The sequence below is a fragment of the Camelina sativa genome, chromosome 11 (genome assembly GCF_030686135.1).
Source record: "Camelina sativa cultivar CO46 ecotype springtype chromosome 11, ASM3068613v1".
Lineage (NCBI taxonomy): Eukaryota > Viridiplantae > Streptophyta > Magnoliopsida > Brassicales > Brassicaceae > Camelina > Camelina sativa.
This window is the reverse complement of record NC_141890.1, coordinates 50,723,659-50,738,895: the sequence shown is the minus strand read 5'-3', so window position 1 is coordinate 50,738,895 and position 15,237 is coordinate 50,723,659. Positions and strand designations below refer to the sequence as shown.

Here is a 15,237-nt window from a genome sequence, read left to right as displayed (position 1 = left end):
ATGACGTTTATGTGTGAATTTTTTTTTCTTACTTTTTTTACGTTTCGTTCATTGAGTTTTTTTGCAACAAGAAAAAGATTTGTTGTCAACTAAAACTATTAATAGGTTAACTTCAATTAAATTATTTTTAACAAAAAGAAAACTTCAATTAAATTACAAAATTAGAAAAAGAAAACTTATCTATTATATAACACAAAGATTCAACTTTTTTCTTCTATACAACACATAAATGTTTCAAGAACTCTGCATCAGTCGATAATTTCTCCAAAACAGCAGAGGATAAATACGTGTGAATCTCGATGTCTCCTTGATCAACTCCCGGATAAGCAATGAGTTTGCCATGACGAGTATTACCCGGTCCAGCTCGAACCGCAATAGGTTTACCCCAACCGAAATCATTCCCATACACATTGAACCGAGGAGAGCTAGCAACTACTACAGAATTGCTCGATGCCTCATTACCATTCATTAATATTATACTCGGTTTCTTCACCCAATTCGCAGCAAACTCTCTAAACATTTCATTCGTTTGCGAACCAACAGTTTTGTTTATCTGCAGAGCAGCCCAACCAAGCCCATTGTTAAGCATCTCCCTTACGGTGGTCGTCGCCGTAGCGAACCCAACCATATTCCCAAAACACTCTTTCTCGAGCGGAGGGTTTAGTCTTTGCCTCATATCCACCAGTAACTTGAAACAAATCACTTCCTCCGGACTCAATTCACTGTTTCTGATTATCGCTCGCCACATATACGCCGACACCGCTTGAAGCGACGAGATTCTCCGATCATCGGCACTAACCTCGCCGTTGGCTTTCTCTTTGAGCTCAGAGACGTTTCTGCTCGTGAATCGAAAAATCTTCTCTTGTAATGACGATGAAGTACCAAGAACAACAACCCGGTTCGGTGGCGTCTCCGTCTCTGAGATCGGGATTCGAATCGGATACTCAATCCCGTCGAGAAACCATCCCCGGAGAACCAAAGGAGGAAACTTTCTCCGATGATCGGAATCAAACCCGCCGTGAAAGCAAATCTCCGACCAAGTGTTGAAGAAACTCCAAAACGAAGTCCCATCAGCAACGATATGGTTATAACCAAATCCGATAAAGACTCCATCTTTAAGCTCCGTCACTTGAAACGCGATTAACGAATCAGAGATCCCTTCACAGTCACAGCTTGTAACTCCGTTCGCCGGGAAAAAACGTTTCAAGAACTCAGGGACATGACCATCGGCAGGTTCTAAAACATCACTCAACGAAACGGATTTAGCTGAAGCGTGGACGAATCTGACACCTGAACCATCGCAGTCGACGTGAAACGACGCAGTTCCGTCGTGTTGGTTCTCGATCTTGACGAGACGACCGGCGAATGGGTAGAAGATGTTCAAAGCGACGGAGAGAGAGGATTTTAACCGAGAGATGAAATGGGTATCCGGGTCGGGTTGAGGAAAGAGAAGACCTCTCTGTGCGTATTCGGCTCGAAGAAAGAAGAGATCCCATGGAGTGAGATGGATCTTAACTCGATCCGATTCCTCGTTGTAGCTCTCATCTGGTCGAACTATGCTCTTAGAGATCACTTCAACTACTACATCTCCCATGTCTTTTTTTTCTTTTGTTGTAGTACACTTTATTCTTCGTACATGATTGACGACATAACCAAAACCAAACACAATGTGTGGTATGGATTGAGAATCTTTGCCATATAGACGTTTATCTTCTAAGTTTTGATATTTAATGGGTTATATTAATGAGCCCATTAACGGTTCGTAGGCCCATTATTATCAACCTACCGTCGAAGTAAAAAAAGAAAGTGTTTTTCTTTTTGATTGGGATTTGTTTACCAGAGAGCTTGATTGAAGCAAATGTAGCTGATTCCGGTTTGATACAATCCCATATAATATAAACTATATATAAGAGTCTCTAAATTGGTTGATGTCATTCGAAACGATTTGTTGATAGTGAATCAAGGCTCAAGCACGAAACAGTTCACCAAGTCTAATCCCAAGGAAGAAGAACCAACCTGCTTGAATTAAAGGTACGTTGAGTCATTGATGTGTTTTCTGCTGGAAACCAAAAAAAGAAAAATTTCAGCTTTTCTCCATTAGAGAGGGCTTGAGAGATAACATCATAACCAACTGGACAAGTTCTTAAATACAACAACTAAACCAAGCCTAAAGCAGCTAAACCAACACTAACCTAACCGATATATGATATATTGATATCTAATAAAAAGAGGAAAAGAACCGTTAGAAAAAGGAATTAACAACAAAGATCAATATTGATACCTCTTCAAGCACATCGCCTTGACTAAACATTCATCATCAAAGTGTCGTCCTCATCTGATGTCACATCATCGAACCGTTTTTCTGATAGGTCTTCTGATGGGTCTATTTCTGATGGGTCGTCATTGGGGCGTCTCAGAAATTTGATCCTCTCCAAACATCGCTTCTCCAGATTCCCGTAAAGGTGAATGTTAAAACAATTGCGTAAATCTAGGTGTTCCAGGTGAGGACAAGTGTCAAGAGTGGCGTTCAAGCCTGTGTTACTTAGGCCGTTTCCGGAAAGGTGGCGTAGTCCGGGCATGGTTTCTGCAATTGCTAGTGCTATCTCATCATCGTCAGTAAAAACTAAGCATTGGAAGCAGTTTTGCTTCAACGTTTTCAGATTTGGACAAGACTGGCCTACAACTTTCACACTTTTCTGTCAATAATAAGAAGCACTCTGGAAGATGGAGGTATTCAAGCAATGGAAGTTTCACAACTGCTTCGACAAATTGCTCTCTCAAGAAGAAATCGGTTGATGTTAGTGTAAGGCTTCTCAGACGACTTGACCTGCATAGCAAATAATAACAAGTTAGAAGAAAGATAACAAGTTCTTAAAGATAGAAGAATAAGAAGATGCCAAAATATATATATACAGTAGAAGCAAATAACAAAATATTTGGACCTCACAAGCATAATAACAAAGTTAGCGTTGTTGTTTAAATTTGGGACAATATGTAGAAGAAGACCCCAAAACAATGGCACTGATTCCAACAGATTTGATTTTGTAACCAGCAGCAATCTATATATGTAATACATGCAGGTTCAAATAAAAGTAGCAATTTAAGTTGCATAGCAATCAAAACAACGCCGCCAATTCTCTAAATTAGCGATTGTACTGTTAGGGTTTTATATATAGAGAGAGGAAGAAGAAAGAAACCTATCGGCCATGTAGGCGAGTATATTTTCACCCCAGTGCGTAAGATCAATACTGATCTCGACCAAACCATCATCGCTGAGATCAATGGCGCGACGCCACATTTCCTCAGAGTGAAATGCCAGGTTTACCGATTCGATTTTCCGCCACATCGATGGGTCTTTTGAGATGCTTCGCCACGATCTGCACACCATCTGAGCTTTCAGTAGATCAACCGTGCTAAGCCGTCCTAGAATCGAAGGAGTTAACTCCGGTGGAAGCTCCTCCCACTCGCCGACGAGCGACGAAGTTGATGAGGAGGAGCAAGCCATTTTTTTTTTTTTTTTTTTTCCTGTTTTCGTTTCTCTTTCCGAGAATCAATAGTGAAGGCTTCTTTCTTACTTAATATTAAGAGAGTTATAGGAGGCCCAATATGACTATTGGGCCTATGCTCACACAGTGGTTTTCTTTTTCTCCAGGTCAGCAAGTATGACATCATGCAACAAAGTTATTATGAGTCTCTTTATGAATTTGAATCGATTTGTTTGATGATGGTAGCAATGTTGAGAATCAAACATGAAAGAAATTGCAGAGGCTTATTATTGCATTTGGTGAATCTTGAACACAAGAGAGACCAGCGTTTTGCTTAGTTTTTTACACACATTCAATGATCTACTTACTGAACCAAATCATCTCATACAACAATGTTCACATACTCGTTACATTCAACATCATTCAACAATTTTTCCACTACTTGAGGCTGTAAGCAAGCCTGAAAATCAAGACTCTCTTGATCGATTCCTTGGAACACAACGAGTCTCCCATTGAGGTATGGTGGTCCAGCTCTTGCAGCTATCGGTTTACCCCAACCGAAATCGTTGCAGTACGCATCGAACCGGTTAGAGTTTGTGACAACCAAATCTTTGCTACCAACAGAAACTGGAATCTTGATATTTTTCACCCACTTCTCTGCTAATTCTTTGGCTTTCTCATCCGTTTGTGACAGCTCCATTTTGTTGATTTGCATAGCAGCCCAGCCTAGTCCGTTGTCCAGCAGCTCCCCAACCGTGACTGGGGCTATCCCGGTCTGGCTCACATTCCCAAAACACTCTGCTTCCAGCGGTGGATTTAGTCTTTGCCTCATGTTTATAGGTAACCTGCAATGGGTCTCTTCTTCTCGGCTCATGCCGCTGTGCTTAATCATTGAACACCATATATGTGCTAACACCGCTTGAATAGACGAGATCTTTTGATCAGCCTCGCCGTTGGCTTTAGCTTCCAGTTTCAAAACATTCCCCTTTGTAACATGAAACATCTTCTCTTGTAAATTGGTTGATGTTGTTACAGAACTAGTTGCTTTTGTTTCAGGGTCTGGGATATGGATTGGGTAATCAATCGTAGGAAAGAACCAACCTTTGAGTTGAAGACGATGTTGGAAGGTCTCGGATCCTCCCGAATCCTTGGAGCAAATCTCAGACCATGCGTTGATGAACCTCCAGATTGAACTGGCGTCAGCCACGGTTGAGTTGTAACCGAAGCTGATGAAAATCCCGTCTTTCATCTCGGTCATTTGAACCATAAGTAAAGATCTTGAGACACCGTGGTAGTTCTTGATTCCGGTCGCAGGGAAAAAAGAACTGAAAAAACCGGGGACAGAACCAGACAACTGAAGTACATCACTGAGCTCGATGTCTTTAGCCACGGCGTGAACAAACTCCACACCTGAACCATCGCAGCTGATGAAAAACGAGACAGTATCGTCGTCGTTCTTGACCTTAACAAGACGTCCAGCTAGAGGATAGAAACGATCTAGTGCAACAGAGAGTGAAGCTTGTAATCGTGAGACGATTATGTCAGTTTTGAGATCAGGTTTGTGAAAGAGAAGACCTCTTTGAAGATAACCAAAGCGAAGACGAGCTAGATCCCATGGAGAAAGATGAATCTTCTCCTTCACAGTAGTCGATTTCTTAACGTTTCTGGGATTTACGACGCTCTTTGAGATTATCACCACCAATTCGCCTTCCATCGTTTTGCGTTATTTTTTTTTTTTTTTACTTTTAATCAATGTGGTGTAGTGGGTAACGTGAGGCTCAGTTTCTATATCAGGCAATCATGAATTCTCTGGATGAGTCCATTAATTAATAAGACCAACCAACAAGTTACATCATATACTTTATGGTACACTAATAATTAAAGTTTACATGGACCTCAGTTGTTTTCTATTTTATTTTGGCATTTTGTAACATGTATAATACAAACAAACTTTACCAAAAAAAAAAAAAGGGTATAATACTGTTCTTAAAAGACTAGGTTAAGGGTGAGAATATGGAAGCTGTATACTGTATGGTTGGTTTGTATTTGGCATGACTTTATCTTTTCTTTTGTTAAAGTATGACTTTGTCTTTATCTTTAGTTGGTGCTGATCGTGCTAGTCTGCTAGTGTCATATTTTAGTGCATTACAAACACATGTATGTCAATATTTAACAACTAGAAAGCATCTTTAATTTATTTAACTTCAGTTTTTGGATTATAGTAGTTGTTATTTCTATTAATAAACAGAGTAAATAAACATGTTTATATGTGTTTAAAAAATACGTTTACTAAAGATTTCAATAGAGAGACTGTTAAAACATAAAGTAGCTCCTATTATATTACACACAGAGGCAGTAGAAGAAGAAAGTCTCACAAGACCAGAACACACAATCGTGTAATTTTGTTGACCAAATCTAGAACAGAGCTAAACCGAGGTGGTTGGTGCTTAAACCGGACGGTTCGGTTGTGTTACGCCTGTTAACGCTGCCTGTATATATAGTATATACGGGCCTTAAGAAAAAACCTTTGTCTTTTCTTTTCTTATTTCACAAAAATATTTACAGAAATATTGAAAGCCCAACAAGAACCTATTAGATTACTTTCTGCTGAAAAACTTTAAGTGGGTTTTTTATGTCACTTATCTATCTATAGTAAAACCTCTATAAATTAATACTCTATAAATTAATAAACACTACAAATTAATAAATTCTGTTGGTGTCGGACCAGTATAAAAATTAACAATATTCGATAAGATAATAAGATAATAATTTTTTCGAAATCTCCTTATAAAATATGGTCCCAATAATATCATAAATTAATAATTATGTAAATTTATATATATATATACTGATATAATAGTGTATGTTTCTCCTAAAGCTCAATTCTATAGAACAATTGTAATGTTGTATTTTCAACCTATAATGATATCTCTAAAATATTTTATAACATGTCATACAAATAATTAAATTTAAAGTTTTAATTTTTAGATATGCATCATTTACAATTTGATAATTTGTCAGATTATTAAAATAGGAGAATTGATATTATTATTCATAGATTTGAATTTATGTGTCTCATGTGTATAAGTCAATTTGTCTATAATATTTGTAATTTATTGTAAATAGTGCTTTCTAAATATTACAAGTTCAATTCCTAAACCATAAAATTTATAACATCCGAAAGTTTAATCTTATTTTGCTATAGTTGTTCCAATTCATAATTTTTTAAAAAATAAACAATTAAAAATATATCTATAAAATAATAATTATTAATTTATACTATAAAATAATAACTATTAATTTATAGATAAATTAATATCACTATAAATTAATAAAATGTCTTAGTCCCAACATTATTAATTTATAGAGGTTTTACTGTATACTCAGAATTTAAAGATTTTTAAATTCTCTTAATCTAGCTTTTATAGGAAATTTTAAGTACAATAGAACCTCTATAAATTAATATTCGCTATAAATTAATATTTTTTTCTGGTTCTGAGTTGGACCGGTGTAAAAGACAACACAATTCGATAAAATAATAAGATAATAATTTTTTGAAACTTCTATGTAAAAATATAGTCCCAACAACATTATAAATTAATAATGATATATATATATATATGTACCAAAGAAAATTTAGTGAAAATTTAGTGAAGAAACTAATAGTTGCAGGTCAACGAGGTTGGTAAAAGTCATGATCAAACTTTTGTATTAGGTGTGAAACTAGACTAATCTAGAGTTAAGCTTATCTAGTAAAGTGTTTTTGTTGAGTGTGCAAGAAAGAGAGCATGGTGTGTGTCAGAGAGTTATTAGCTTGCTTTTTGATTATAAGTATGTATGAAAAACAAGTAAGAGGTATGTAATTTCGATGATAGAAATTTAAAAGAAAGAAGTTCTCTTACTCTCTGTTTTATCTCGAAAATCAAAACAAACAACAAATTACAAAACTCAACACTCATGCATGCTGGTTAGTCCTTGCCATTGTTTGAAGATGTAGTTTCTGCAACCGTAAGAACCAAAAAAAAGGATTATAATTGGCTGCATTGAATATAAACGAAAAAAAGAGAAAAGAAGATTACTATTAGTCGAGTAAACTTGAAACAGAACAAAGTAAAGAAAGAGAGAGCTCCATCAGAGGAAAAGGAAATTTATTCTTCAAACCAAACCATATACCTCCGATCTGCACATTGAATCAGAAGATTACTATTGGTTAAGTAAAGAAAGGAAGAGAGGATATAGAGATTACTTACAGAGCAAGAAGAGAATTTTTACCATCGTCAGAAGCGTGAGCACGCCCCTCGGCCAAGTTTTTATAATGAAACTTGCATTCATTATTCAAACCATATCTCTCTGGATCTGCACAATGAATCAGAAAAGCAATCGTTAATTTTTGAAGTCTGAAGAGACAACCAAAATCGCAAGTGTATAAGTATTAAAATGCAAGTGAAAAGAAGCTTCACAATAAAACCTGCTTAGTTAGACACATCTTTTGTTAAAGCAATTGAAGATTTCTGTCTCCCTGTATGCAGGCTGGTTACTTAGCCCTCCCTTTCCAATGTTTAAAGATGAAATTCCTGAAAGAGAAAGAAAAAAAAAGAATGAGTTCATGGTAGATTAACAAAACAGATTCATTAAGCTATGATCAGTCTGTTCTAAAGTGATGAAGACTAGAAAAAGGCATCATCATCATCATCCGTGATAAAGGGATGAAAGAGAGCCCTGAAACAACAAACAAAATCTTAAGCAGTCTGAGTCGTCTTCTTCATCATTCTTCAAACCATCTCTGATCTGCACATATATAGAATAAGAATTCAGATAATAGAAACGCCAAAGTGAACAAAACCCTAAAAACAAAAAACCAAGAATTTTACTTGGCCGTCGTCAAATCAGTCTAACACTTAGGGGTCGTGGCAGTGTGAGTCTTCTTCCTCTTCATCGTTATTCAAACTGATTTGCACAAAGAGAAATTAGAAGAAACCATCGTTAATTACCAAGTCTCTGAATTAAGACCAGCAACATGAATGAGAAAAACCCAGAAAATATATAAACCCTAATAAATCATTGATCTGCACATAGAGAATTAAGAAGAAGAAGAAGCATCGTTAGTGTTCAATTTGTAAAGCCAAATTGAAAACCCTAAAAACCAAAAACAAAAAAAACCCAAGAATTGAAAAACCTAACAAGAAGAAATCTACGATTTATTATCAATGATAAAAAAAACTAACAAGAAGAAAACTGTAATTACGAGAAAAAGAATTTACCATTGTTGTTGGTGTTTGGGTCTGTCATCATCCCAACTCCCAAATCCGGTTCTGAATCATCCCAACGCTCTGCTCTCTCGTCTCTCGCTTAAACTTGTTTTTTTCTATTTGGGGAAGAAGACTGAAGAGTCTCTGAATTGTTGATTTCTCTAAAAGAGATGAGTAGGGAGTATTATTTATAGACAGATGTGTTTATGTTGTTACGCTCTCCCAAAACAAAAAGGAAATTTTACATAGAACAGTAGTTTAAAAAAAGAAAAAACGAGTAACCATCTCTCTTTCCAAGGCGACGAAAAAGGCGACAATTCACAAAACCTAAACTTCTCGTTTATATTCTTCGGCCGGCGTCGACTCCGGCGTCGGCCGTACTATTTATTCTCTATGCTTTTTCTATCCTTTGTACTTTTACTTTCTGTACTTGTTTTTCTTTTCCTATTTCACAACCGTTTTTTTGGATGATCGGATGATGATTATGGAGTTTCCCCTACGGTGGCCACTCATATCTTCCCGAGATCCTATAACTTCAGTTCCCAACGGTTTCTCTCTAAAATTCTTAACTATTTTATTTGTAATCCTCACGATGTTTCTATGGTTTCGAAGGCAGTGTACTTCGATTTGTGTATTCTTCTCATGTTATCCCAATGCATGTGAAAATTTTCCCGTACGTTGGTGTTGGCGAGAGAAAAGTTATTCCTCACCATTTGGGTGATGGTTGTAATGTTCTTCGGCGACAGTGTAAGGATTCCCAATGGAATCAACCACCGTTTGCTTGATATTCCCACACTAGATCTAACGATTCGGTGTGATGAGCAATTACAAGTGACTCCAAAGGCATATTGTGATAACGAAGCCTCTCATGATGTGATAACCACAACGATCGATAAATCTCGATTTGAGTGGTGCATTGGTGGACGAACTTGGGATCCGGGAGTATCAAGCATTCGAAGAAGAGAAGATTCGGTGCGGAGAATCGGAGACACAAAACAATTATGGGTATTAGCTATAACCAAGAAAGATGTCATCTCTTTGAGATGTTTTGTTGGGAAGCGATGTAACAGATGGATCGCTACCATTGATCGTTTTGAAGTTAAATGGAGTTTCGTCAAAAGAACGATAGCCAAACGAGACGATCATATCGGATGGAAGAAGACGAAGAAGGAAGATAATAGATTTGATAATCTATCAACGTGTAAGGCTTACAAAAAAAAGCAGCGGCTACTTCACTTGTTCGAATGGATTTTCTTCATCTTAAATTTTTTATGTTTTGGTTATATCTGTATGCCTTACAAACAATTATGTAATCTCTCATTCAATTAATAAAGTAAAATAAAATGTTAAAAAAAAAAAAAAAAAAAAAAAAAATACTTTTTTTTTTTCAATTTTTTTATACACGTTTTTAAGAAAAAAGGAACTTTTCCCAATCATATCCCAAACCCGAGATACGCTCCACAGTTCGTTCGTGTAGCACAGCAATATCCACATAACGTGTGGGAATAGTTTTCGTAGCTTAATGGGCCTTTAGGCCCAATTTAATAGTTAATTTAACTATATCGGTTAAACAATTAAATCGGGCCCAATAACCTCGTACATTGTTTGTGTATGTACCGGATATAATCAATCGGCGGCGACGAAACGGTTCTAATTCTGAAGCTTCTCACTGCACCGCCGCAACCGCAACTACCCAAACCCGACTAAACTTGCTTTCATACCTGATTTTGATAATGGCGAAAACTAAGCCACAGAAATCTAAGCCTAAGAAACAACCGCATCAGGTTCTTCATCATTCTCCAAGCTTTTTGATTTTGATTTTGATTTTGATTTCGATTTCCTTATTAAAAACTTCACCACATATGAATTTAAAATTCCTCTGTTACTGCTACTTTGCTTTAAGATTTTTTCGAGTTTTGGGTATGTCAAATCATTGTAAAGTTGTGTTTTTTTTTTTTTTAATTTACCGTTGTTTGATTGATTCAATAGGTGAAGAAGAAGAAGCAAGGAAAAGATTGTGATCTCTCTCAGTTTCGTGTTCAGCTTGATGCTTTAGGGCTTAAGATTATCAAAGTTACTGCTGACGGTAATTGTTTCTTCAGGTCTGTGTTTTTTTTGTTTTGGTATCTTCGAATTCGATTGTGTTTTTTGAGTGAAGAAGGCAAAGCAAATTTGTGTAAGGCTGACTCTTTCACAGGTCACTTGCCGATCAATTGGAAGGCAATGAGGATGAACACAACAAGTACCGTAACATGGTTGTACAGTATATAGTGGTAAGTAAGTAAGTTGCATTTCTTAGAGTTCTCAAAGTCTAGATTTTTTGGAAATCCCCACCTATATATATACATACTCTCAATGGCTTTTCACAGAAAAATCGTGAGATGTTTGAGCCTTTTATTGAAGATGATGTTCCGTTTGAGGATTACTGTAAAACCATGGACGAAGATGGCACTTGGGCTGGGAATATGGAGTTACAGGCAGCTTCTCTTGTCACACGCAGTAATATCTGTATTCACAGGGTAATCATAATAAGGCTTCTTTGCATGATCTGCTTCCTTTTAAGACATACGTTTGTTTGAGCATTGGTTTTTTTGTTGCAGAGCATGTCACCGCGTTGGTATATACGCAATTTTGAAGATACACGAACCCGCATGATCCATCTGTGAGTACTTGATTCCGTTACTGATTCTCTTATGGGGTTTATATTGTAGGATCTGGCAAGATGGAGATAGGTTGAATTTGCTTGTACTTAAAAAGTTCCTTTTTTGCAGGTCTTACCACGATGGGGAACACTACAACAGTGTGCGTTCGAAGGAAGATGCTTGTGAAGGACCAGCCAGACCTGTTGTAATTGAGGTTTTACATCAAACTTTAGCCCCGTGTTTTTGGTATTACATAAATGGTCTGTTTCTCTGTCCTAATAAATTCCAGTTTTGTGAAAGGCTGATGCTAAAGTTTCAGCAGCATCTAAACAAGCGAAAGCCACAGAGAGCAAGTCCAAAAACAAAGCTGATAGGTATATCGTGGATGCTGGGGCTATCAAAGTAGTCATGTCTGGTAGTTGCTGTGACAATGCTGAAAAAGCTGAACAGGTGATTAGCCGATCTTTGGTTGTTTAATCTGTGAGAATATATGATCATTATTATTAGTCCTCTCTTATCTGGAAATTGGAATCTCCCTTCAGGTGCTAGTACAAGTAAATGGTGATGTGGATGCTGCGATAGAATTCCTGATAGCTGAGCAACGAGTAGAGTCTTTGACTGAAAATGATTCAGAAATCGCTTCTACAGCTGATACCACAAATCCAATGAAAGCAAATGATAGTACAATGGAAAGCACCAGAGAAGAATTGGATGAGCAGAAATCAGCTAGCGCCAGTAACATTGAAAGAGTTCATGCCAAGTGTAGTTCACAGACCGATGATAAGGTTTGTTGGCTCGCTTAAAACATATGAGAAAGCTTTTTTCCTTTAGATTGCGTTTAAAACATGAACTGATTCTTGCAAAAACTGCAGAAGATCCCGAGGAATAAAACGTGTCCATGTGGTTCGAAGAAGAAATACAAGTCATGCTGTGGAACAGCAACTGGGAGATCCTCTGTTAAACTGTTAGTGTTAGTTTTTCAAATCACTTCTCCAAAACACTCAAAACAGGACTTAACTAAAAAACAGAGTTGTTTTAATTAATTTGTGCAGGAGCCAAACAATGGAGTCGAAGAAGGGAAGGAAGAATTTGAGGAGAGGAACATCAGATGAAGTTGAAGCTATTGCACCAGATGTTGGTTCTCTGTGTATATAATAAATTCTCAGTTAACTAAGGTGATTACTCTTAATTCACTTGATTGACTCTTTTGTCTCTCAGTGATTGGTTACTTAATAAGGTTTGGTTTCTCTCTTTACAGGTGGAAACTGATGATTTTTTGAAGGACTCACTACAAAGTATACATAGCAGCCTCAGGTTTGTGATTAGTTTGAAATTCAGATTAAAATTAGCTTTTGCTGCCTGATTAAATTAATGAAAGGAGAAACTCTTATGTCGACTCAAGAGCATATATATGTATACATACATAGACAGAGCCAAAAAAAATAACTCGAGAAATGATAATTCAAATTCTCCCAAAGCATATATTAATTCACACTAGCTCAGATGATTGTGATAATGGTGATGAATGAATCAGTGACGAAAGAAGTGGAAGTTGTTAGGGGTGGGGTGGTGCCAAGGAGAAGAAGGGTGAGAGAATCCTGATGATGCTGCCATTCCCACTCGGCTTCCTCCACCGTCTGATCTGACTGCTGTCGTCGTCATGGCTAGCGATAGATCACTCCCTAATAATCTTTCCTCATCTCTAATCCTGTTCGTTAAGCTCGTAATCTTTAAAATGACATTAAAACCAAAATATCACCATTTTCATTCTTTTCAGACAAAACCAATGTATAATAGTACATACACGAACATGAACACTTACGTCGGATTTGAATCCTAACTCTTCAGAGTTTGATTCTCCTAGACTTAGATCAAGATTATAATCATTCCACTTCAGCTCTGTTGGATTTTTTACCATAAAAAATTGGTGATTGGAGTAGTAAATTTTGTGTTTTTCTTAAAAGGCTAAATATGTAAAAAAAAAAATTTACCTGGGCTAATAAGCTCTTCTTGCTCGTATACTTTAGGGTCGAAGTTGGTAACTGCGTCTTTCCCATTACACTTTATTGCAGCTTTATCATAAGCTCTGTAAAATATTCAAAGTTAAATGTTTCGTACCAATATATTAATTTTTGAAAAGTGATGATGAGACATTGGACAGCAAAACCAGTACCTTGCAGCTTCAATCTCGGTATCAAAGAGACCCAAATAAACGTATCTGAAAAGAGAAAGAAAAAAAAGCAGACAGGACACTTCTTATTAATAAGAGAGTAAATTTTAAAAAAAAAGTTGACCCACAAAACTTTAAAGTAATTATACTTTTTGTTGAGAAATTGACCCAAACGAGACTCCCATCTTCCACATTTGTGCAAAGTAACACCTCTGAATTTAGAACTGCCTCTTGGAAACCCAGTGCTTTGCCTTCGAAGAACATGCATAAACTCTTCCTTTGTCAAATTCCCCATCTGCCAAAAAAGAAAACAACATTTATTTGTGTTTTATTTCTTCTGAGTAGTATTAAAAATTACTAGAACCAATATATATCTATGAACTAACATATTAACCTGTTTCAAATCGTCCACGTAGTCTTCAATGTCGAAATTAATATCTGCATCTACACCTCTGAATTTAATTGCCGCTCGATCATAGGCACTGTCACAAATAGTTACTGACCCAACATTAATTTTATAACTTGAAAAAAATATATACCAATGTATTAGGTTCTTGCTAATTGATTACTGGATAGAGGAAAGGAAACATACCGAGCAGCGGCATGTGCTGTGTCAAATCCACCTGCATGTATATATGTAAGACCAATTAGAAGAAACTAATATCGAATAAAGATGGACACACACATACTCATTAAGTAGATTCGTAACCAGTTTCATAAACAAAAAAATGAACCCATACCTAAGTACACTTGCTTCCCACAGTCCCTGCATAATTATATTCCAAAAACATTTTATGAACAATAATATTTAATGGATTAAAAGTATATAATCAAGGTATTACTTATTAGGTATACAATCATTGATATGGTTCAGAAGTTACCAAATATGTGATTCCCATCTTCCGGTTCGTCGGTAAAACGTGACTCCTCTGTACTGAGAGCTACGTGAGCGAGGACCACGTCGGCTCTTCTTTAACGGCGGCGATATCTCCGGCGCCAGCTCATCTGGTCGACCCGACCCGCTCGGATCCGACTTACCCCCACTTTGGCTTCTGTTGAAATCGGAACCGTATATTTCTCGAACTCCCGGTTCCATGACTTGACTCGGAAAGAAATTCCGGGTCACCGGAGGCACAGACGATACCCACGTGGTAGATTGGCTCATGTAGTTTGACACGTGTCCAACCCGATTCCCTCTACTGTCGGATGCTTCGTGGTGGTCGGGTGAGTCGTTAAGGTTCCACATTTTTTTCTTCCTTTTAACAACAAAAAAGAGGAAAGAACAAGAAATTTGGGAGAAACAAGACTTAAAAGATGAGAAGACAAGAACAATATTTAAGGTGAGTTGTATAAAGGAACTTGTAATAAATAATAAATAAATAAAGATTATGAGGATCCATATGAATAGAAATATCTGACCCTATTCATCATCATAACTAGAGAGGTGCAGAAAATTTTTATCAATGAAAGGAGTAAAATAAAATTAATTAAATATAAAAAAGTTGATGAGAGAAGAAATCAATATGGAAATATGATTCTTTCCCAATATAAGTGCATAAGACTGTCTCCTAGTTTTTGGTCTCCTGACTATTGACATCACAGTTTTCTTTTATATAAAAAAAAGGGAATGAAAATTCAGAAAATTCTAAAGTTTGCTGAAATTATTATGGACTAAAATGTAGGATGTAGAT

At 36.6% G+C, this 15,237-nt stretch overlaps 3 protein-coding genes, 1 long non-coding RNA gene, 1 other non-coding gene and 1 pseudogene across 15 annotated transcripts; 1 reads left to right on the top strand and 5 right to left on the bottom strand.

Moving 5' to 3' along the window:
* Window positions 1–78: 78 nt before the first annotated feature.
* On the bottom strand, window positions 79–3,564 carry LOC104727316 (putative acetyltransferase At3g50280). Of its 3 annotated transcripts, none has more exons than XR_015570588.1 (3): window positions 3,198–3,564; window positions 2,282–2,827; window positions 79–2,059 (listed from the first exon to the last, which is right to left on the bottom strand). It is a non-coding gene; the product is annotated as a putative acetyltransferase At3g50280 (transcript). The 3 variants fall into 3 exon arrangements; XR_015570589.1 differs by having other exon boundaries at window positions 79–2,056; window positions 3,198–3,558; XR_015570590.1 differs by having other exon boundaries at window positions 79–2,016; window positions 3,198–3,558.
* LOC104727315 (F-box protein SKIP19) lies at window positions 2,304–3,505 on the bottom strand. The gene is made up of 3 exons (XM_019232153.1): window positions 3,198–3,505; window positions 2,755–2,827; window positions 2,304–2,696 (listed from the first exon to the last, which is right to left on the bottom strand). The coding sequence occupies exons 1-3, from the start codon at window positions 3,503–3,505 to the stop codon at window positions 2,304–2,306; spliced, it is 774 nt and encodes a 257-aa protein (XP_019087698.1).
* A 186-nt stretch (window positions 3,565–3,750) lies between the features above and the next one.
* Window positions 3,751–5,281, bottom strand: LOC104727314 (uncharacterized; annotated as a pseudogene). The gene has a single exon (XR_015570591.1). The product of XR_015570591.1 is annotated as an uncharacterized LOC104727314 (transcript).
* Window positions 5,282–7,953: 2,672 nt separating this feature from the next.
* Window positions 7,954–8,958, bottom strand: LOC147935652 (uncharacterized). Its single transcript, XR_015570571.1, has 3 exons — window positions 8,747–8,958; window positions 8,357–8,432; window positions 7,954–8,273 (listed from the first exon to the last, which is right to left on the bottom strand). It is a non-coding gene; the product is annotated as an uncharacterized LOC147935652 (long non-coding RNA).
* Window positions 8,959–10,315: 1,357 nt separating this feature from the next.
* Window positions 10,316–12,853, top strand: LOC104727312 (OVARIAN TUMOR DOMAIN-containing deubiquitinating enzyme 7). 6 transcript variants are annotated; one of them, XR_015572551.1, is made up of 11 exons: window positions 10,316–10,518; window positions 10,724–10,836; window positions 10,932–11,007; window positions 11,104–11,253; window positions 11,335–11,396; window positions 11,506–11,590; window positions 11,666–11,826; window positions 11,919–12,161; window positions 12,249–12,340; window positions 12,429–12,551; window positions 12,635–12,853. XR_015572551.1 is itself a non-coding variant. In XM_010446381.3 (11 exons), exons 1-10 carry the CDS (start codon window positions 10,468–10,470, stop codon window positions 12,529–12,531), a joined length of 1,125 nt encoding a protein of 374 aa, XP_010444683.1. In that variant the 5' UTR covers window positions 10,316–10,467; the 3' UTR covers window positions 12,532–12,551; window positions 12,635–12,853. The 6 variants fall into 6 exon arrangements, 4 of the variants coding, with proteins under 4 accessions (XP_010444683.1, XP_019087118.1, XP_087331692.1 ...); XR_015572552.1 differs by having other exon boundaries at window positions 12,249–12,346; XM_010446381.3 differs by having other exon boundaries at window positions 11,677–11,826.
* On the bottom strand, window positions 12,710–15,237 carry LOC104727313 (AP2-like ethylene-responsive transcription factor TOE3). Of its 3 annotated transcripts, none has more exons than XM_010446383.2 (9): window positions 14,428–15,237; window positions 14,287–14,312; window positions 14,139–14,169; window positions 13,941–14,028; window positions 13,696–13,841; window positions 13,550–13,594; window positions 13,368–13,462; window positions 13,199–13,275; window positions 12,710–13,104 (listed from the first exon to the last, which is right to left on the bottom strand). In XM_010446383.2, the coding sequence occupies exons 1-9, from the start codon at window positions 14,790–14,792 to the stop codon at window positions 12,907–12,909; spliced, it is 1,071 nt and encodes a 356-aa protein (XP_010444685.1). In that variant the 5' UTR covers window positions 14,793–15,237; the 3' UTR covers window positions 12,710–12,906. The 3 variants fall into 3 exon arrangements, with proteins under 3 accessions (XP_010444685.1, XP_087331693.1, XP_010444686.1); XM_087475567.1 differs by having other exon boundaries at window positions 13,941–14,044; window positions 14,428–15,233; XM_010446384.3 differs by having other exon boundaries at window positions 12,710–13,084; window positions 14,428–15,233.

Bases quoted from the DNA above. Each gene is read 5' to 3' on its own strand.
- LOC104727315 (XM_019232153.1), bottom strand. From the start codon at position 3,505: ATGGCTTGCTCCTCCTCATCAACTTCGTCGCTCGTCGGCGAGTGGGAG. The intron at 2,828-3,197 runs GTTTCTTTCTTC...TTTGCTATGCAG, and splicing joins CTCGCCTACATGGCCGATAG to GTCAAGTCGTCTGAGAAGCC. The intron at 2,697-2,754 runs GTGAAACTTCCA...TATTATTGACAG, and splicing joins AGCAATTTGTCGAAGCAGTT to AAAAGTGTGAAAGTTGTAGG.
- LOC104727312 (XM_019231573.2), top strand. From the start codon at position 10,468: ATGGCGAAAACTAAGCCACAGAAATCTAAGCCTAAGAAACAACCGCAT. The intron at 12,162-12,248 runs GTTTGTTGGCTC...CAAAAACTGCAG, and splicing joins GTTCACAGACCGATGATAAG to AAGATCCCGAGGAATAAAAC. The intron at 12,347-12,428 runs GTTAGTTTTTCA...TAATTTGTGCAG, and splicing joins TCCTCTGTTAAACTGTTAGT to GAGCCAAACAATGGAGTCGA.
- LOC104727313 (XM_010446383.2), bottom strand. From the start codon at position 14,792: ATGTGGAACCTTAACGACTCACCCGACCACCACGAAGCATCCGACAGT. The intron at 14,313-14,427 runs GTAACTTCTGAA...ATAATTATGCAG, and splicing joins AGATGGGAATCACATATTTG to GGACTGTGGGAAGCAAGTGT. The intron at 13,595-13,695 runs GTATAATTACTT...TTCTCTTTTCAG, and splicing joins GGTCAATTTCTCAACAAAAA to ATACGTTTATTTGGGTCTCT.